Genomic DNA, 21,868 nt, shown 5'->3' with positions numbered 1-21,868 from the left:
TAGCTGTGCCCCTGGAGCCCTCTGGGAATGAATGCTCAAGGCCCACTCAGGATGTTGTCCTTAACCACCCCCACACTCTATCTCCATCTCCAAGCTCTCAAAGAGCCTTCCAGAACCACAAGAAAAGCTCTCATGAGTGAAACACACAGCAGCCAGGCTCTTCCCGCCCTGAGCTGACTTTAAACCCAGAAGCTGAGTTCACGGAATGAGGGGAATGAGGTCACAAGCTGATGTGGCCACCCTGAATGGACAGGTTTCTAGCTAGCTCAGAAGAACACCTGAGGCCTGGCTGCAGGTGTTCCATCCCAGGCATTCAGATTCCTACACAGAAGGGGTGGGGGTGGGGGGAAGAAGCAGTGCTATGGCTCACTTCCTCTGTGAGAGGAGCTATGGCTGACTCTTGTCCATAAAAGGCTGTGAAGCTTCAGACTACTAGCACAGTGGTGACATCAGCCAGACAGGAAGTACAGGAGGAAGGGTGCAGGCTGCTACTAGAACTGACTCATGGCCAGGCTCAGAGAGTCTACCTCCCAGGAGGAACTGTCATAAGGCCATAGCTGGGTGAGTGCCCTGCCTGAGGAACCCCTACCTCGAAGTCTACTGGGTTCTCTGGGGCTGAGAAGTAGATAGGGTCAAGGTAGGCCAATAGTGGATGGCAATAGAGTAGGCATACAGCCCGCTTCCAAATGTGCTCTGGAGAAATTACACAGCGGACCTGAGGGTGGCTTACTGTGTGCAGACTGAGTAGGCAAGGTGACTTCTTGTACTGGGTCACCCAAGGCAGACACTGAAACTCCAGAGTCAAGTGTCTGGATACTGTCTGGGTGTCAGGAAGTCAAAGCACAAAGGATTATGCAAAGGATATAAAATGCGGGTTCCAGTTCAAAGTTAGAAGTGGGAAGGCCTTAGTGTAGCCTGAGGAAGCTGACGATTTGACTCAAGCAGGCCTTTGTCCCACTAAAAACCCTACAGGCTAGGTCTAACCTCTCGATGCACAGAGGCCAGAGCCATGCAGAGAGCAAGCCACGCATGATGATAGCAAGCCTTCGAGCAGCTCCGATGTCATCTCCCCAGCCAGCCCAATCACAGCCTGAGTGACAAGCACTTGGGAAGCAGACAGAAAGGTGAGAATAAAGGGTGCAAAAACCACTTCCTACTTATTACCAGAGGTTGCAGACAGGCTGAACAGAGGTCTGCAGGCAGCCATTTAAGAAGGAAGCCCCTTGCTAGGGGCCCATAAGCATACAACGCGGTCCAGGACACACAGGCAGCTGCTCATTCAAATCCCTACTAGAGACAAATGGAGTTGGCCCCTTGACCTGTGCTTCTCTCCAAGACCTGGTCTAAGAAGCCTGGGCCTCAGGTGCAAAGGGCGGGAGTCAGGCAGCCCTTCCTGTCAGTCCCTGGATGATTGGAACAAAGCTCCAGGACTGACTCTAGACCTTCAATATGCTAAAAGTGAGTGAGACCCCAGACCTTCTCTTGGCCAGATGCACCAGCAAAACTCAGGAGCACAAGTGAGCTATTTCCACTTCTCTGCTGGCAAGGCTGAGAGCAAATGTTTTTGACTGGCCCCTCACCTGGCACAGGTGGCTCCAACAGGTTTGTGAGGTTGGAAATCCAAAACCACCCGAATGCCCACTGCCCACGGCAAATGCCTTCAGGAAGCACCCAGTCAGCTCTGCCTTGCTCAGTGGCTCCCTGCTGGATCCTTACCATCTGGTAAGGAGTCACGGTGGAGCCACAGTTGATGGCTCTGCAGAGCTGTGCTCTTGGGGAAGGAGAACAAAAGCAAAGCAGGACAGACAGGAGCCAGAGAGCCAGAGTCAATCAAGCAGGCTCAGAGAGAGCTGATACGCGAAGGACAGGCACACCAACGGACCTGGATAAGTTCAGGGAGAAGAGGAGCATGCCACAGCCACAGGAGCACAGCTGCACACCCTCTCCCTTCAGCTTGGGCCTCGGCACTACTGTATTCTGGACCAGCTGAAGGTGGACAGATAAGACACTGTGTGTGTGTGTGTGTGTGTGTGTGTGTGTGTGTGTGTGTGTGTGTACAGACAAGACTATAAACGGGGTGTGTGTGTGTGTGTGTGTGTGTGTGTGTGTGTGTGTGTGTACAGGCAAGACTATGAACAGTTGTGTGGGTGTCTGTCTATCTGTCTCCCTGACCCTAAGCTATACTGTCTGAATGCTTAAAACATCGTATGTCCTAGGGAGTCAATACTGAGCCAATACCCCGGGGGTCAAGATCCAGGACCTGCATGTGTGCAGGTTGCCCACTTGTTCACCTCACTTTGGCTTCAGGGAACTATTTTTGTTCTCATCTGATAGCTTCACTCCAGAAAGCCAACGGGAAAGCAAAGTGTCTCTCTTCTCCAACACAGCCCTGTCTAGTCCTAGCATACCAGAACACAGCCCCAGGACTTGGGAGAGCAGGACACATGCTCGAACAGCAACCAAGCATGGTCTGCCCACTGGATTTTACAGGTAGATTTTTTAAAGGTAGGTTTTGCTTATATGTATGTCTCATGTACCTGGTGCCCTCTGAGACCAAAGAGGGAAATAAACCCCATAAAACTGGAGTTACTGACATTTGTGAGCCACCATGTGGATGCTGGGGCTCAACCCTGGTCTTCTGGAAGAGCAGTCACTGCTCTTAACCACTGAACCATCTCTCCAGTCCCTACAGGTGGATTTTTTATAGTTACCTTTTTTGAGGGGGTGAGGGTAGATGGACTAACAAAACCATAGGGTCAAGTTTCCAATTACTCTCAAAATAGCTTTGCTGGCCCAGGTCAAAGCATGAGGGGAAGGGGACCACTGCTAAGCTGGATGGAAACTGTAAAGCTGAGTTGTGAAAAAGGATCACTACTGAGCTAGCGATTCAGCTCAGCTGGTTACTTGACTCGCAAGTCACCTACTGGGTTCAATCCCTAGCACAGAAAAGGAAAGAAACCAGCAAAAAGGACCCTCTTTAGAAAGAGGAGCCTAAATGTGAGGATGCGGAAACTGACGAGATCAAAATATGGTGGCTTGCTCCAGGAACAGACCTGCTGTCCAGGGAGCAGAGCGGAGGGAGCGGCCTCCTAGCTCCAGAACTGTGGGAGAAGTAGATAGGAAGCTTGTGTGTCTGTGTCTCTATTGGCCCACCAGCAATAGGGGACAGACAGAGGGATGGATGGGCAGATGGACGGACAGATACACACACACACACACACACACACACATAACCTGAACAAAGTGACATCCTCCTAGAAGACCCACAGAGACCATTATCAGCCCAAGGCCTTACTGCTACAAGACTGAAGCCCCTCTGAAGATAAAACAAAGTCAGTCTGAAACCCTCTGGAAATACAGAAGTCAGTCTGAAGCCCTCTGGAGATACAACAAAGTCAGTCTGAAACCCTCTGGAAATACAGAAGTCAGTCTGAAGCCCTCTGGAGATACAACAAAGTCAGTCTGAAACCCTCTGGAGATACAACAAAGTCAGTCTGAAACCCTCTGGAGATACAGAAGTCAGTCTGAAGCCCTCTGGAGATATATAACAAAGTCAGTCTGAAGCCCTCTGGAGATATATAACAAAGTCAGTCTGAAGCCCTCTGGAGATATATAACAAAGTCAGTCTGAAGCCCTCTGGAGATATATAACAAAGTCAGTCTGAAGCCCTCTGGAGATACAACAAAGTCAGTCTGAAGCCCTCTGGGGAGATACAGAAGTCAGTCTGAAGCCCTCTAGAGATACAACAAAGTCAGTCTGAAGCCCTCTGGAGATCCAGAGAAGTCAGTCTGAAGCCCTCTGGAGATCCAGAGAAGTCTGTCTACGCCTGTGGCTCTGGGGATAGCACCTGCCCGTCTGTCAGTAGTGAGCAGGACTAGGCACTGGGAAGATCCCATAAAGGCTGTGTTTCAGTCTCCTACTGCCCGTTCTCCAGGGACCTACCGCACAGGTCAGCACTGCCCTACAACCACTCCTGAAATTCTGAAATTCTTTAACCTGGCCATGTCAGCTGTGTCAAGTTGAAAGGAAGAGAAAAACAAACTCTATCATGGTGAATGGCTGTGCCATAACCAGGCCAATCAGCAAGTGAAGAGGGAGAATCCTACTCTATCTGGGCCAAACTCCACATTCTTCCCAGAGATAGCTCTCAAGCCCTGTTTACAAGGCTTCTCACTATACCTAAGGCTGAGGGGCCAGCAAATGCTTGGCTGTAGCCTACAAAGTGCTAGCTGGTTTTCTAACCCTCTGCCTACCCCAAAGTTCCAGAACACACTACCTCTGTGTGGGACCCTCCCTGATATTGAGGAGCTGGGGCATCTGGTACTTCTAGGTGCCAATCAGCAATCCTCTAAGCAGGACCTGTGTCTGTGTGAGTAGATAGTCTACAGCGTACAACACACAGGAGGCACGAGGCTGGCCCTGGGCAAGGACGATGTCATGCAGGCACAGGGCATGGCCCTCCTCAGGGAAGCCACACTGCCTCCTGAGGCACATGATGAGGTACAAAGCTGGCTCCACACCTCCCAGCAGACAGTTGAGACCTTTATGTGAGAAGTCTGGCCAGGATCAGGCCTCCTGGTTGTCACATTCCTGCTTAAGTGGAGTCTGCGCATCTGTGGCTTCCCACTGCTCCAGCTCCAGAGCTGCCACTCAAGACCTAAAATACTCTCCCGGCCCCTGAGGAGTTGAGGACTTTTCGTTCAGCAGACCCTGGAACCAGTTGGGCAGATGGAAGAGAGGTGAATGAAGGCAGGTCTCTCTCTCTCACCCCCACCTAACTGTCAGGCTGGAAAGATTTCCTCCAAGGACTAGTCAGAAGAGAAGAGGGGCCACAGTAGCCATAACCTCCGGTTCAGAGGCCCATGAATGACACATCAGCTAACGCATCTGAGCCCATCCCCTCACATGTGAGCCAGGGGGACCATGCTAGGATGGGAAGGGGACACACAAACCTCACTGTCACTGTTGACCCAGAAAGGTCAGTCAACCACCAGGAGAATGTGCACATCCACTGGGCACTGGAGCAATGTTCAGTGACCACCACTTGCAGGGCAGCTTCCACAGAGAAGCCAAGGAGGAATGGAGAGTGAGCCAGACCTGGCATGGAGCTAGTAAGCGTAGCTTCTTTTCTACCTACACTGGGAGATAACTGAGCTCAGGCCAAAGTCTCTCACTAACCAGATGAACTCACTCTTACCAACAAGGGCCCCAAAGAAGGCTGAAAGCACCCCTCCCCCAGCCCCAGGGATCTGCTGCCTGATTTCCACATGAAGCCCCTGTGCCCACCCAAGCTGGGGGCAGCAACACAGGTTCAAGTTCTTCTAAGGATGAAATGCCGCCTAATAGCCAAGAAGGCCAAAAAAAAAAAAATAAAATAAAATACACGGAGAGCCAGAGTTAGAGTGGTAAGACGACCACGCAAACACAACCTTAATTAAACCCAAGGCTGGAGATTAAGACAACAAGCAAAACTGTGCAGGCACGTCTGGGCTGCACCACAATCACTTATTATCATAGGCCGGCCAGCTTTCCCATGGTCTCTACCTCCACAGTGCTGTTCCCTGCCACACCATCCTCAGCAGCCACAACTTCCATGAACTCCAAGACACCTGATACCTGTTGACACTGCGCCGGCACCAGGTATTGGCAGCAACAGCTTGCCTTTAATGCATCTATAGCCCCGGATCTGTCAGCAAACATGTCTTTTCTATCCATCTGGACCGCCAGGGCCTCCAGGAACAGGATAACCCTTTTGGTATCTTGGCGTTTTCTATCACCTGTTTGCGGGGCCTAAGCTGGAGACCATACACTCCAGTGCCCTATCCTGTGCACATGGCAGGCAATACTAATCTATCCCAGAATTCTTTTGAGATTGTGTTTCAAACCATAACACTACAAGGTCCAGACAACTGCTGATTAACCAGAACTAACAATCAGAATAAAACAGATCTGTAAAGCTCGGTCTAGGGGTTTTCAACTGGGGACAATTTTGTCCATCAGCGAACATCTAATGGAAGGGGCTGGGGATATTTTTTGTCACAAATAGAGAGAATGAAAAGAGGCCAGGATACTACTATGCATCCTACAGTATCCCAAATGTCACATTTGAGAAAGCCTGGCTTAGTCTGGCAAACAGGTAAAGTAGCTTATAAGCTACCATCCAAACCAGGATAAAAATGAAAGAGCCACAGACAGTAACCAAGACGATAAGGACAAACCCAGCACAGAAGAATTTGAAGACAAGGATGGGCCCTGGGAGGAATCAAAAAGCTTGTCTCATAAAAGTTCCCAGACAAAGCCACCAACTACCCTATTTGGCAGAATAAACGCTAGTATGTCATAAGCCACAACCAACTCAGGAAGGAAATTTTTGTGTAGTTCTTGGGGGAGGGGAGGCAGAAGAGGAACCATCTGGCCATACCTTTTAAGACATGAGGAAGGGACAAAGCAAACCTGCCCCCTTCCCCACTGGGTGGGCAGCAAGCCCAAGGCTTCACCCCAAAACAGAGAGTAACAAGCTCCAACAGCCTGAAGATCAAGGCTCCACCTACAAAACCTGGCTTAGGGTAAGAAGACAGGGTCCCTTTCAGAAACACTCTCTACTAGTGACCCGTGGTGTCACAGGCGAGCTTGTGTGACTACCGTCCTTCACACCCCCAAGAACAAGACATCTACTGCTAAAGGCTTTCTGGGCCCACTGTGTACAACAGCTCAGAATGGGCTTAGTAGGTTCTCTTAGGGGCTAACGAGTTCCAGCAAGCCCAAAGCAAGAAGCCAAGTGGGGGCCTCTCAGGCTGAGGGTGGGAAAACATTGGTCCTAGCAATTGCACAGACCATTCCTGAAGCAGCACAGGGCTGGTAGGTCCCCACACTGACAATCATTCCCTCTAACTGATCTTGCTGTCATGGTCCAAGCCACCTCCTTCCCTACTGAGGCTGCTCTGCCACGGACAAGATACATTATCTATCTCTTTCGCTTAACCATTTCCAGTCTGTGTGACTTTCAGAAATCCTTCCCCAAACTTGCTTCTTATGAATAAATGAAAACCGGTTAACTCTCTTGGAAAAGAGCCCTACAGGTTATCTGCTGAGAGTCTGAGAGTCCAGCTCCAACGACCGGCTGCTGGAGTTACTCTCCATGGCTCTCCCACGATGGCCCAGCAGGAGCAGCTGAGATCCTGGGGGAGATGAGAACATGCCCTGCTCAGGAAGACCCCAAGTGCACTCCTCGCACTGCATCACTGCAGAGCCAAGGGAAAGTGACTCATAACCCCCAGAGACAGAGACTCAGACTCCTCTGGAATCTCACAGAATGTTCTCCCACCAGACTGCTCTCGTTAGCACTTTCAAACAGACATCCTACTTTCAAACCAAAGGGCTGGCTTCCACAAGGAACCCTGATAGACGTGAACATAAGACTAGGCCAACTTGCACATCCTGCCTAATTAATAACCTGGCCAAGAAATACCCTGTGCACGGTGCCATTTTAAACTACTAAATCGGGGCAAAGCTAGTATGAGGGGCATCGCCACCACTGCCCAGATGGACTGTGGTGCTTAACGAACAAAGGATGCGAAAGAAACCACTATCAAAACAAGACGGCCACACTGTTTGGGAGCTGGGCCTGAGCAGGACTGCATATGCCAGGGACTTGGCAACAGTCTAAGAATATGAGGGCAGCATGGGCCTAGGCCATTCTGAGCAGAGAAAATAAAAGTTTAAAATGCCTGACTCCAGCTAAGCATTGCCAGGCTCTGGTGCAAAGCCTGGGGGAGCAGAGGGCTCCCGAAAGTAGCAGTCACTCACCAAGCACTGTGTGCAGGTGGAGCAAGTGTGGGGCCCTGAAGCAGAAAGGCCTGCTGGAGAAATGCATGGAGCTCCCTGAGTGGAGGGAGGGCGGCCCGACGGTTCTGTGTCTTGAAAAGTGGTCAGCTGACAGGCAGAGGCTCTGACAGAATGGAGGTTAAGAGGACAACAGTACAGACAAGGAGCTGCAAAGCCAGACCTAAGGCCAGAGCAGTGAGGGTAGGAAGATCAGAAACAGCAACAGAAAGAACACCTACAGAGTATGCTGAAGTCAGGCATGGGGAAGCGCCAGACAGGGGGATTCTGAGTGCAGGACCATCCTGGGCTACATAGTGAGGCACTATCTCAGAACCCAAAGAACAAAAACGAAAATAAAAGTGTTGGCTGAAGCCGGGCGGTGGTGGAGCACGCCTTTAATCCCAGCACTCGGGAGGCAGAGGCAGGCGGATCTCTGTGAGTTTGAGACCAGCGTGGTCTACAAGAGCTCCAAAACCACAGAGAAACCCTGTCTCGAAAACAACAACAACAAAGTGTTGGCTGAGCTGGGGAAAGGGGTGAGAACAAGAAAGTGCGTGGTAAGACTAGGTTCCAGCATCTAGTAGCAGTGAGGTTGGCCCAGCTGGCAGCAATCAGGGACAGCACCAGTGCATAGCCAGGCACCGATGGCAGAAACCACTCCAGGGGCTGAATGGAAGGCCCAGGGCTGAGGATGAGCCAAAAAGGAGTGCCCACAGGAAAAAGCAAGAGATCCATGGAGACAGCCAAGAAGATGGGGAGAAGGAGTCTAAGGGAGCAGACCTGAAGGAAGGGTGGAAAGTGGGAGACTGCCACACACCAGGAAGAGGGGAAGAAGTATGGAGGTAATGGGTGTGTCCAGGAGAAGGGATGAGTGAACAAACATCCTCCCAAAGCACTTTACTGTGACAGGACAGAGAACACAGGCAAGTGCAGGGGTGCAGCCACCAGCTGAAGCTTCACATGGGTTCTCTAAGGGGACCGCACTCCGGCATGTTACCAGCTGTGTGCAAGGAGCACAAAGGGAAAACGCGGAGAAAATGAGGAACGGATCTGAAAACTTATGAGGGAAACTCTCTGAAGGATGAGTACATGAGAGAACAGTCAGGAAGTGTAGTCTTTAAAGTTTCTAGAATGGTCTAATAACATATAAACATATTGTTTACATAGCCATGGGCCCTGGCTCTTATATGATGACACACCTCACCAGCCACTAGAGCAACGGAATCCCTAGAAAGGCCAGGCGAGGGCCTCAGTGCCCCAAGTACTCACCCTGCATCATGCTCCTATAGGCAGTATCTGTGATGGCGTAGATGTGGGGCGGCATCTCGTGCCTCTTCTTGCCCTTGTACATGTCCACGATCTCCTCTGAGTAGATGGGCAGGTTCTTATAAGGGTTGATGACCACACAGAACAGGCCTGAATAGGTCTGAGAAAGCAACAGGAAGCCATGGTTTAGCGAGTCTGAGTCTCAACAGCACCCAACCTTTGTGTGGCTGAGTGTCCACTGTGCCCCAGGCCACGATTCAACCTAGGGCAAAAGTGCTCTCTGGTGTCCCTGCTCCTGCTGATGCTGATGCTGCAGGTGTCGTAGCACTCTCTCACAGGTGGCTTTATATGCTGACAAGTGTGCGTCAGACAAGGTCCATATCAAAACACACACAAGTCCAGTTACAAAACTCAGGTTCCAGTTAGGCATGGTGGGACACACCTTTAATCACAGCACTCAAGAGGCAGAGGCAGGCAGATATTTGAGTTGAGACCAGCCTGGTTCTACAGAGTTAGTTCCAGGACAGGAAGGGCTACACGGTGAAACACTGTCACCAAAAAATAAAAAAAAACAACAACAAACCTCAGATCCTAGGAGAATGAGATGTGTCTGTCATTGTGAGAGATGTACAAAGATAAAGGATTCAGCTGTACCTCAAAAAACTGAGTGCACGTGATTCTTCACTGACAACACGGGCACTCCACCCTGCAAACACTGGAAAAGCTCACCACAGAGCCTCGGGGGCTAAAAGTTAGCTCATGCCCTGCATTCCTCTGCAAATCTTTCAAAAACATAAGGCCACTTTGATGACCTCGGAAAGCCTTCTCCAGGGGCAGAAACTCAGAAGTGTCAATACCCTTAATGCCAGACATTTACAACATGGTATACCCAATGTTCCAGGTCTGCTTTGACCTTTAAAAGCAAAGCCCTGGAGTCAGATACCTTGAGTTCAAATCCTGACTGGGGTGCGGTGGTGGGGTCCGTACCCTTCTTCCTCCACTTCCCAATATGCAGAAGAGCATGGGTGGAGGTTGGCACCTTACTGCAAGGCGAGGAGTGGGAGCACAGTGTTGCTCAGGAGAGCTGCTTCCTACAGTGAGCTTACACAGCTCTTTCCTCCATGTTTCTGGAGGAAATGCCCACAATGCCTGTGACCAACTCTAATAAATTCCCTGATCCTTCCAAATGCACAGATGGTGTACTCCTAACCAGTACATGAGAACTGTCCTTGCCAAGGGCACCCAGGGATGCTCAGTTTGGGGACATGGCTGTCTTCAGACAGCAATAGCAATCTCAGTGCTATCTTTTTGGGAAAACAATCGCAAGTTGGAAGGAAGGTAGGCTGGGGAGCAAGGCTCGGCATCCCAGGCTCCACACCAAAACTGCCCGTCTGCTAAGAGACAATCAATGGTCACAAGGCATGAACTCAGGCCTCAAGAAAACTAAGGCTAACCTCCTTGGTCTGGAGGGCCAATTCTCCAAATATCCTGTTTTCTTCAGCCATGCCCCCCTCATCTTCCTGTACAATCCTACCCCTGCTCCAGGAGCAGCCCATCTGGGGAGCGGATCATGGTATGCATCCTGCCCCCTCCACCTGTGTTCTCTCTACTACAGCAAGGCTCAACGCAGGGGTTCACGCAGAAGCCAGGCATGAAGACAGGGCTCTTCCCCAGCACTGACCAAAGGTTCTTCTTGGAACTTCAAACAGAAGCTAGGTTGAGGACAAAGCTCAAAGGACCCCACCACCCAGACACTGGTCAGCTGCTCTCCCAAGGGGGTGTACCCTAACCAAGTGCACTGCTCTGCACTAGGGGGAGCAGCTGACCTGGATGCTAAGGAGACTTCCTTCTTCCCAGAGAGTTATGGAGTAGGAGGGGGGAGGGGGTGCTTCTGCCACATGTTCTCCTTCCAACTACTCTATTTTCAAGGAACCAGGAAGGTCAAAGCAAAGAAACCCAAATGTGGTGCTGGCTTGGGTGCTGCAAAAGGAAGGAGGGAGCAAGGTCATCTTGTGGCATCCTCTGTGTAGTTGTCAGATGGCATTAGGTGGGGACAAGATTGAAGGCCAAAAAATAGTGAGGTCATCCCAGGATCTCCAAACAATTGAACTTTGTTTTCAGCCTTAGAGAAAAAAAAAAAAAAAACCTATACTCTAGGAAGTCCAGCCTGATAAAAGCCAAGGACACGTGGTCCCACATATAGGGTGTGCCACAAAGCCAGATGTTTGAAGCAGCTGGCAGAAACAGAAGGGGACAGAGGGTCATTAGGACCATTCTTTGGGACAGCTGGATGGGCAGATGACACTGCAGAGGCTCTAAAGGGCTCTGAGCTAACCCCCCAAGGACACTAGCCAGCTGAGCCCTGAGAAGGGGACACCCAGCTCAGGTGGGAGGAAGGAGCACATTAAAGGCTCATGGAGGCACAGACACTTGAGCAAGTGGCTCTACTCCCACGCAGCCACACCAGGGAGCTGCTCCATTCACAGGCCACAGAGGCTCTTTGTGCCCCATCGCCCCCTGTCCCAGAGCCTCGCTTCCCTCAAAGCAAAAGACAGAGCAGCTGTGGTGCAGAATTGGCTGTGCCGCCCACAAAGCTGGGCAAATGCAGCATGAAGGTGCCTGGAGTCTCAGTGTGGAACCCTGCTGCACATATATAGGCTGTGAGGGTGGCTGCAGCCCTGCCAGGCAGTCACCAAAGGCTTTAATTGCCCCCACAGTTCTGCATCTGCTGGGATCTCACTAGCAGTCTTTAGTGATGCTACCTGGGGGATGGCCTGTGGCAGGACAGCAAAGAAACCAAACCAAGAGCTAATGCCTGCCATCATCAGAGCTCTGGGGGAAAGCTTGGCTTCTACACCCACATCCACGTACAGAATGAAGCCCTGCATGTCACTCACAAGGGTGTAGTGACTAAACACTACAGCTAATATTGCGTGCATGGGAAGGAAAGACCACTTGCAGCCAGAGGTAAAAGCAAGTGGCTAGCCTGTTTCTCACAGGCTCACTTAAGTGGAGACACCAGTAAGAGGCTAAGTACAGGACTTTGACTTAAACAGTGGCAGCCAGAGTCCAGACCTGGTGCAAGCCGAGAGCTACCTGCAACTTACAGAAGATGCGAGGCTCTGCAGCACCATGTGACATAGTCAGTAAAGGCAGGCCAGCACAGCAGAGTGAATAAGACATCAGAAGCAAATCCTGCTAAGAGCACCCTACTCCCAGGCAAGGGGAATGTGGCTCCCATGTTATCTGGATGGACAGACAAGACATTTTTCCTTCATTTTTCTTCAGCCTCCAAATTTGAATTTCATGTTTGATACTTCTGAGGGGCAAGATTTGAATTTGTATTATACATATTCTCACCAAAAACCTCAAGTTCCAGGATCAGAGATAAGATTCAATGGTTAGCAGAACTGGATGCTCTTCCAGATGACCTTAAGTTTGATTCCCAGCACCCACATGGCAACTCACAACCATCTATAACTGCAGTTCTCCAACGATTTCCAATGCCCTCTTCTGGCCTCTATGGCATGCAGGCAAAATACCCACACACATAAAGTAAGTTTAAAAGAAAAAAAGAAAAAAGAAGCAGATTTTGCTCTTAGCCCTTGCCAGCACCTTACTGCGCATAAAATCCCATCTAAATCCCAGCCCACCTTCAGGTTTCAACTCTTCCCCACCCTTCCATAAGGAAGATGAACTAAAGCAATCCATAAAGAATGCTTCTTCCAACCTGAGAATGTGCTTGCTGGTAGGCCCTGACTAATCAAACTGAGGACCAATGAGTGAGCAGAAAACGAACTGGTCATGAAGGATTAACTTAGTATCAGCAAGGTGGTCTGGCCCACTCGGAACGTCTGTGTAATCCCAAGTGGCCAACTGAGGGCTTTAGCACCTGGGGTAGCAGCAATCCAGCGGGGTAGGAATCACCTGTGGAAATGTGAAATCACCCTAGCATCGCACAGAAAGCTCAATGTCTGGGTGCTTGAGAGCACACAAGCCTGCTCCTCCCCAAAATCAAAAGCAACCTTGCTGCATTGAGTCAGATGAGAGGGCTATAAAATCCCTGAGAGCTCTCATTCCCTTGGGTGCTAAACTACGCCACTTGGCCTTGAGAGCAAGACCAGGGTGGCTGTAGAAGCACAATCAAACAAAGCTGTGTTAGGATGAACAACCACATTATTGCTTCCTCAAGCATCTGAACTGAAAAGAGGGATCTGGGCTTCTGGCCTCTTTGGCCTTGGCAGAAGCAAGGTGGCAAAAGGAATGCCGTTTGGAGAGAGCCACAGAAGACGCATGGCTATACTGCTGCGGTGGTTCTAACGCCCATAGCCTTCAGAAGCCCATTGCCTTCAGAAGCCCATCGCCTTCAGAAGCCCACCTTTGGCAAATGCGAGGGAAAGTACAACTCGAGCGCCAAGGCCGAGACCAGCAAATAGAGCACCTGAGGACTGTCTGTGGCAGATTCCGTCATAAAATTAATATTCTGTTTTCAAAGGCTGTCAAAGAAAGAAGGTGAATCTGGGACTGGCACTAGAAGGAACCAGTAACCTCGGGGCCAGTAAAGCTCAGACTATAACAGGGGCTGGGAAAATGTTCTTCTCTCAACACCGCCCACATGGTGATAAAGCCCTCCATCTAAAAAGGTAGCCCCAATAGAAGAGACTCTGGTCTTTGGTGTACTTGGGACCTTTGCTCACACTGCTCTTAGGACTCTAAGGCCACTCTTTTGTAGGACCTGGCGTGGACCCAGCACTAACAAAATGTTGCTATGTCACCATTCCACTCTCGGCAGCTCAGCTCTGTTCTATGTGTGACCCCAAGGAAAGATGCTTTACCAACAGGATTCTACAAGGAAAAAATGCCTCAAGTACCAAAATGGGACTGAACCAAACTAGTGGCTATAGGGGTTGACTGGGTGGTCCAGGAAGAACAAGGGAGCCAGGAGACAGCAGCACTCCCCTTAGAAGGAATTTACTATGCTGGCCTGAACCCACATGTCTTCACAGAGATCTGAGGTCAGAGGCTAGCAGGTGGGAGCATGTGCTTCCTACATGTGGCCAAGAACAGAGTAGACAGGGAACAGAAAGGGTGATGTCACAGGATGTACAGATGTGACAGCTGTGAGCATCTCACCTGGAGCTTCTTAAAGCCCTCTTCTCACCCAGCTAGCTGGAGCCCGGCACCTGGGGATGAGGAGATCCCACCCATCTCGGAGCCACTTACGTAGATGAGCCCTGAGTAGTAACGCTCCTTGAGGTTGTGCAGCACCGAAGCTTCATTGAGGCACGTGAGCTCTGCCATGTCCTCCACCTTGGAGAACTTGGGTGGGTTCATCTTCTGGATGTCATCCTTGTTCACCTTCACCTTCTTCCCATTCTCCACGAGCTCCACGATGGCCTCCTCGCCCACCTCCTCCTTGAGGCTGGCTGGCTCAAAGCCATTCTTGTCAGAAGGCACCCATACCAACTTCTTGGCAGCCCAGTCGGCCTGGGCCAGCGGGTTATTGATGAAGTTTTTATCCACATAGAGGTACTTGTCTGCAGCCTGCTGGGCCATGGTGACTTACGGCCAGGACCTAAGAAAAGGCACAACGACAGAACATCAGCCACAGAAGACTTCTCCCTGCAAACGCTCATGCAGGGAAGCTCTACATCATCAGATTGAGCAATCGCCCTAATTTTCTCACTCTACACATCTGAGAGACAGCAAGATTTGGCTAGGAAGTAGTGAGTAAGGGCATTACTCTATGATCAGCACACACGCAATTCCACAGACAACACTACCATGGGAAGGGATGAGTTAAGCATCTCCACAAAGACAGACTCAGCCACAGTCCACTGCTAAGGCATTGAACACTTCCAAGAACACAGGTATCTAGTTAGCCAAGATGGCAACTCACTACACCTGCACAGTGACATCAGTGAGAACAGAAGCTGGCCCTGGGCTATACCATGAAGTAAAAGGGAACAGAAATGCCTGGTGGGTCAGGAGGACACAAGCACTCGTGTGACTTGTTATTTTCAAAACTTATTTGCAGAATAAAGATAGTCCTCACAGAACCACAAATGGCTTGGGCATATGTTATGATACCCATCTGTAAGCACAGTTCTCTGAGAGTCAGGGGCTTGTGCAGAGAGGCTCCAAGGACTCCAGGTCCTGGTCTCTGGCCTTCTGTGTTTAGCAAAGTGGTGACTGAAGCCTACAGACAGGCTGGATCCCTGGGGGCTGTTGCTTTGACTGAACCAAAACCAGCATCTGAAAACTGGTGTATGGCACTGGGCCCAAAGCCTCAGAGGAAGCAACCAGAAATTGGAACACAAGTAAGGGACACAAGAAAGCACTGCTCTGTGAGATCAAATCTGGCCAGCCAACTCTGGAAAGCCACTGAGTTCCCAGATCTGAACCCAGAGTTGCTCAGCTTTCAAGTTCCCTGATTCCAACAGATATTTTGATGTGAAAGAGGCTGGAGGCTTTGGCTGCCCAGGCCTCCATCTCTGGCTTGTTAAATAGTTTCCAGACCTAGGCTTAGGGGTTCCCTGCTCACTCCACCAGGGGCTGGTTTCCTGGAAACCTGGTACTCCCAAACTCCCTCCCAAGAAGGAAGCAAGTTCAAGGAAGGAGTCCCGGCAGCCTCCGCAGCTCCATCGGCTGGTGGCTTTCCTTATCTAAACCCAGCACCAGGAAACTCTGCAGTCCTTGCACCCCCGTAGCCCCTGCACAAGGCGTCAGCTACCTTGCAAGGACTACTGAAGAAGGGCCAAGGCCCAGGGTCAGCTGATAGCAAGCAGAACAGAATTGGGCAGCTGCAACGTGCCTTCAGTCTTCATCTTTTCTGTGGAGTGAGCACCAGAGTGCCAGCACTTGGTCCAGGCATTGCCAATTGAGACCAGGCCACTGGACAAACCTGTCTGCCACAGTAATCCCCAGTTGTCCTCTACCCCGTCAAAGGTAGCCCGACCAAGACTAACAGCCACCATGAACACAGAACCCAGGCTTTCGTCAGCTGCTGCCTCCCAACTTTGAACTCAAACTCAGAAAGGGTGTGATATCTCCATCATTGCGCTTCTCCAAAATCCTAAGTGGGTGGCAGTTTCACTAGATGTTCACAGTCTCCACACTTGAAGGCAAGCTAAGGCAGGAGGAGCATGAGGCAGAGGCCAGCCTGGGTTACACATCCAGTGGAGATACCTGAGCGTACACCTGAGAGTATGTACCACTGCCCAGCACAAGATCCCTATCCCAGGAGGTGGGATGGTTGTTAAGTGTCTACCACCAATATCAAGCATACCGCCTCACTGCTAGGCTCCCTGGAAGCAGCTTTTATTATCTCTAATTCAAGAAGAGAGAACAGGCACAGAGACAGTGAGTCACTGCTCGGAATCCCCAGCTCAGTCATGCAGTGGGGTTCTAACCCACATCTGCCTTTGCCTCTGTGGCGGCAGTCCTAGACTTGCGCTGCAATTCACACAGTTCAGTGTGACCTGGGGGTGGGGGTGGGAGGTCAGTGTATATGCCCAGTCTTCAAATATTTTTTAATAAAAAATATCTATTTTCGCTGGGTGGTGGCACATGCTTTTAATCCCAGGACTCAGAAGGCAGAGGCAGGCGGATTCTCAGTGAGTTCGAGGCCAGCCTGGACTACAAAGCGAGTTCCAGAACAGCCAGGACTGCCATACAGAGAAACCCTATCTCAAAAAAACCAAAACAAAAAATTCATTTTCTGAGAGCTGGAGAAATGGCCTAGCAGTTAAGCATGCCTGTTCCTCTTGCAGAGGATCCAGGTTTAGTTCCCAGAATGCACGTGGTGGTTCACAACCATCTGTGTAACTCCAGATCCAGAGGATCTGATCCCCTCTTCTCACCTCTGTGGGAACGAACACACACACACACACACACAAAGGCAAAACACTGATACACACAAAAAATTTTTAAAGCCATTTCCTCTCATTTTACTGGTTGGTCCTTCCTAATTTGGACTCATAGAAACACTTCTCACAGACATTCACATTTACCTAACTTACTGCCTGCATCCATTTCCCTATGGGGTTCTGTGTTTATCCCAAAGCTTCAAGTGATGGAACAAATCTTAAGAGTTAGCTCGCTGGAGCTAAGAGGGCTGGGACTCAAACCCAAGGCACTTCTTTGTGGGTCACTAGTGACTACATAGTATTCCAAAGCCTGTTGTTTTGCTGGAGTGACATCGTTGAGGAGGGGTGGTTTGGATTTGGTTTGGCTTTCTCATTTTTGTTATTGTTTTCCATACTAAGAACTGAATTGAACCTGGGGCCTCGTGAGCACTGGGCTAGCTCCAAAGCAGTTTTTCAATACCATTTCGAGGAGCTTCCCTTATTACCCGTAGGCCTCCTTGCAGTGAACTGCAACATGACATTTCTGCAGTGGAGGAGTATAGAAACATGTCTGTGGCCCCGGGATGTTCGGTCTAACCATCTTCTTAGAGCGCTGCTGCCGTTAGGGCAGGAGTGTGTGTGCGTGTGTGTGTACATGTGTGCGTGTGTACGTGGGAGGCACGCACACAATAGAACATGACCCTGCCAACACTGCCTGCCCTGGCTCCTCCTCGGGGGCTGGCAGGCAGCACTGGAGGAGTTAAGGGACTCAGCAGCTCTGGCCCACTGGAGACTGGGTCGGGTTGGGCCGCTCTTCCCCAGAAGCTTCCTGCGGGTGCCCATCCAACTTCAGAAACCCAAGCTGTTGCCTTTTTAGGCCATAATCGAGCAGGACACACCAGAAGCTATATTAGGACTCTCAGGAAATGATGAAACTGAAAGCAGAGAGGTTGACCAAAAACCTCTTCTTTCAACCCAGAATGTAATTCCTTCACTATCCATCTCCCCAGCCTCTCCCTAAGCCTGCACTAGGTTGTCTCCCTCATCCCCTGCCTGCTTCTCTTTTTACTTGTTTGTGTGTTTATTCAGAGAGTGAATTGCTGGCCCAGTAAAGATGGAAATTATGCTGGTGGAGGCACTGTGAGCTTTTCCATTCCTAGACAACCAGACTCGTCTAACATCCTCCAAGGCCAGATTCCAGGCTGGCAGCCCTTAAGTTGTTACACTCATCATAAAGCCTCTGCTCTGCAGACTTGCTAATGTGCACTCCATTTCCACTCCATCCTGGCAGTCATCTCAAGGGCTATTTCATCACATCATCTACGGGTGAAGGAGACAAGGCTCCACAGGCCTCAAAGGCCAGGCTAGCGTGGACCTGTGTGCCCTCCAAGCACTGTCGCCTCCCCTTGAGCCAATGTGCCCTAGCCACAGAACTACGGGAAAGAAAGAACAGAGAAGCCCCTGGTGAGGCAGACGTTAGGGTGTCTCCTCAAAGCTGTGAGCCTGGCTCTCTGTCCTCGTGTGTATAGGGATTCTGAGAGAAAATGGAAACTTCCGGAACTAAATTAAGGTGTTAAGTGTAGTTGGATTCAGCAGTCACTGATGGCCTAGAAGGTTGATTCCAGTCCCAACCTTGGCAGCCCCCACTCAGATTCTGCTTATGGTTTGGACCCTAACGCCCCACCCCACTAAGCTCAGATGCCAACGGCTTGGCTCCAGTGCAGAAATGCTCGGGGTGGAGCTGTGGGAAAGTGACTGGATCATGAGGTCTCTTCAGTGGAGTCATAATTTGATGGGGGTTTTTTGTTTTATTTTGTTTTGTTTTTTGGTGTTTTGAGACAGGGAGACAGTGTTTCTCTGTAACTTTGGAGCCTATCCTGGAACTAGCTCTTGTAGACCAGGCCTCGAACTCACAGAGATCCTCCTGCCTCTGCCTCCAAGTGTTGGGATTAAAGGCGTGCGCCACCACCGCCTGGCAATTTGCTGTCTTTATAGGGAGATGGTAGTAGTCATTCTCAGAGGTGGAGCCCAGTGGAAGAGTCCTCAGAGGTCATAGCTTGTCCCAGCACATTCTTGCTGTCTCTGAACCTCCTCGCTGCTATGAGGCAAGCAGCTTTCCTCCATACGCTCCCACCTGTGATGACACCCTGCTCACCACAGGTCCAGAAGACAGGGACAGCCCTGCACCTGCCAGCCGAGGCACTCTTTCTCCTTTAAAGCGTTCCTACCAGGTAACTGGCATAGGCCACAGCTGAGTGGCACACACTGGAAGCCCCAGTCCAGCTTAATCCCAGGTGCTGGCTCCCTGCATCTTCACTCCCTGTCCCCTGAAAACACAGGGGAGCATGTCCCTCCTCCCTCTTTTCACAGATACTGGTTTAGAGGTCACTGAGCTCTATAAAAGGAAAGGCTGTAACTTCAAAGCCATGAGTTTTGTTTCTTCAATCACCAAATACATATCTGAGGATCTACATATAAGAAGTCACTGCGAAGACGCAGAAGTCCCAGGGGTTTTGCTGTGCAGAGGGACACGGGGGCAGGCTGCACACACAGCTCCCTGAAGTATCGTGTGAACGCAGGAGTGCAGATAGAGCAGACAGAAAGTTCTCTTCAATCTTGGTCATGTGTTCCCCAAACCCAAATGCAACTGGACACTTGACGGCTGAGGAGGGGCTGCTTGCCACATGCCCCCTGGACCCCGACCACACCTGATACCACTCCATGCTGCTCTCCCTACGCACAGGCTGTTCAATTCCACATATGTTCCTCAAATGCACGCACACCATGGACACTCGCTGTGGAGGGAAGCATGTCCACAACCAGCTCCAACCACAGATTCAGTGAAGCAAGAGGCCAGAGGAGCAAGAGAAAGCGGGACTCAGTGGGAGTTCAGGGGCAAGCACAAAAGGCTGTGAAGTCCTTGAAGCTGGGCAAAACCCTGGCAACTGATGAGGAAGGGAGAGGGGTGGAAGAGAAGCAAAAGCTAACATAGCAGCAATTCATAAAAACGTATGCTTGGTTAAGGCAGCGATCTTCTACCTCAGGGCTGTTCTAGGGCCAAATCTCGCTTGGTGGGGCTGACCTGGACAAAATGCATTCCTGGTCTCTGCCAACTGATGTCATTAGCATCCTGTCCCCAATATACCAAAAACACCCCACAGATATCACCAAAGATGGGAGCGTTAGAAGGCAAGCTGCACCTCAACACAAGGAAAATCCTCCCTGGCTCTGAGGTGTCTGACCAATCTCCTCTGTGACACAGGAGTCTGGCTGGCACAGAACCCTGTGGTAGAATGTGCTTACCTAACGTGGGAGGGCCTATGTTCAATCCCCAGTACACAAAAAGAAAAAGAAAAAAGAAAAACCAAACTTCACAAAACCAGGCATGGTAGCACACACCTTTCATCCCAGCACCTGAGAGACAGAAGCAAGCAGATTTCTGTGAGTTCAAGGCCAGCCTGGTCTACACAGCAAGTTCCGGGCCAGTCAAGGGATAGAGTGAGACCCTGTCTCAAAAAAAAAAAAGAAAGAAAAGAAAAAGAAAAGCAAACAAATAAAAATAAAACAAACAAAACACTTCACAGCTCTCTGCACAAAGAAATTACTTAAAATTATCCTCCAGGAGCCTATAATCCTAGAGTGCTCAGGAGTCTGAAGACCCTGTGTCCAAAGAAAGTAAAGTTCTGAAGCTAATATGATTCTAGGACTCAAGCAAAGATGGGTATTGATGGCACTGTCACCACGAAAGGATTGTCCTTTTCATAAAAGGCTACGATTGAAGGGATTCGGTTGACTGGACTTTAAGGTCCGTGGCGGGGGGATGAGCACGGCTCCTCTAGTGCACAAAGCTAGAGGGTTGCCTACAGTGTCATCCCCACAAGTAATATTCTACATATGCTAATTTTAAAATAGCATACAAAAAGACATGGTGTGCCCCCCTCCAAAACTCCAACACAGGAGCTCAGACAGTGACCCATAAGCAAAGTTCACAGGCATCAAAAAGTCCAGGGAAGCAACAGAAAACAGGTATTATCAGGGAGGGAGGGAGGGAGGGAAGAAGGAGGGAAGGAGGGAGGAAGGGAGGGAGGGAGGGAGGGAGGGAGGGAAGGAGGGAGGGAGGAGGGTAGGAATTGTTCCACATCAATGCCAGCTCACCCTGTCTGTAGAATTGCACATCAAATGCTATTTAGTGAGTAATACTGTGGAACAATCAGGGTCAGGTCCCAGGGAGCCCATGGCTTCTTCTCTGCAGTTCACAGTTCCCATATGAGTACTTCCCTTCCCACTCAGGCCTCTCTTCCACACTCCAATTCACCTAAGCACCTTCCAATGAGCTACCTCCACCTGGAGGAGCACCATGCCTGAACCCTCCACCTCCCATGCCCTGAGACTCTGTGGATCTGGGTACCCAAGTTTACACACTGGAGAGTGTAAACTCCTCCCCTCGCCGCTTCTTACACATTCTCCTGTTTAATAGACATTACTGGTTAGGTTCCAACAGATTCCATAACTCCACACCTTCTTCAGAATAAGCCGAATCATCCCGGATGGGGAGGAGGCTGCCCTGCCCTTTCCCTCTCCACTTTCCATCCCAGCTCTTCATGCCAACTCTATGCTCATGGCCAATCGGATCAGGACCCCAAAGTTCCCAAGAGGCTGTTTTCTTTGCATCAGGAAGCCTTCAGATCTCAGCTCACTTGTTCCTAAGGTAGAAAGAGATGTCCTGTTTGATGTCCCTCCCCTCCATACCCTGCGTTAATTTCCACCACAGTGACCAACTGGTCAAACTGTAATGAGGACAGGAATTTGGTCTCAACCATCTCAATTCCAATGTTTAGCACAATGTGTGGCCCAGGGCAGGCACACAGCTCCAGTTTTGTAAGTGTATAAATGAATGAGAAGTGGCTTGAAAATCACCCAAGCTTTACAAA

General features: G+C 50.3%; 1 protein-coding gene across 1 annotated transcript in view; it reads right to left on the bottom strand.

Moving 5' to 3' along the window:
- Positions 1 to 21,868, bottom strand: part of Myh9 (myosin heavy chain 9) — an 82,683-nt gene that overhangs the window by 39,869 nt on the left and 20,946 nt on the right. Inside the window, exons 2-3 of the mRNA XM_075959999.1 lie at positions 14,314 to 14,665; positions 9,094 to 9,250 (exon numbers count right to left, since the gene is read on the bottom strand). Coding sequence (XP_075816114.1) covers positions 9,094 to 9,250; positions 14,314 to 14,646 — 490 coding nt within the window. The 5' untranslated portion in view covers positions 14,647 to 14,665. The remainder of the gene's footprint in view (positions 1 to 9,093; positions 9,251 to 14,313; positions 14,666 to 21,868) is intronic.

The sequence above is a fragment of the Microtus pennsylvanicus genome, chromosome 2, assembly GCF_037038515.1.
Source record: "Microtus pennsylvanicus isolate mMicPen1 chromosome 2, mMicPen1.hap1, whole genome shotgun sequence".
NCBI lineage: Eukaryota > Metazoa > Chordata > Mammalia > Rodentia > Cricetidae > Microtus > Microtus pennsylvanicus.
This window is presented reverse-complemented; position numbering and strand designations above follow the sequence as displayed.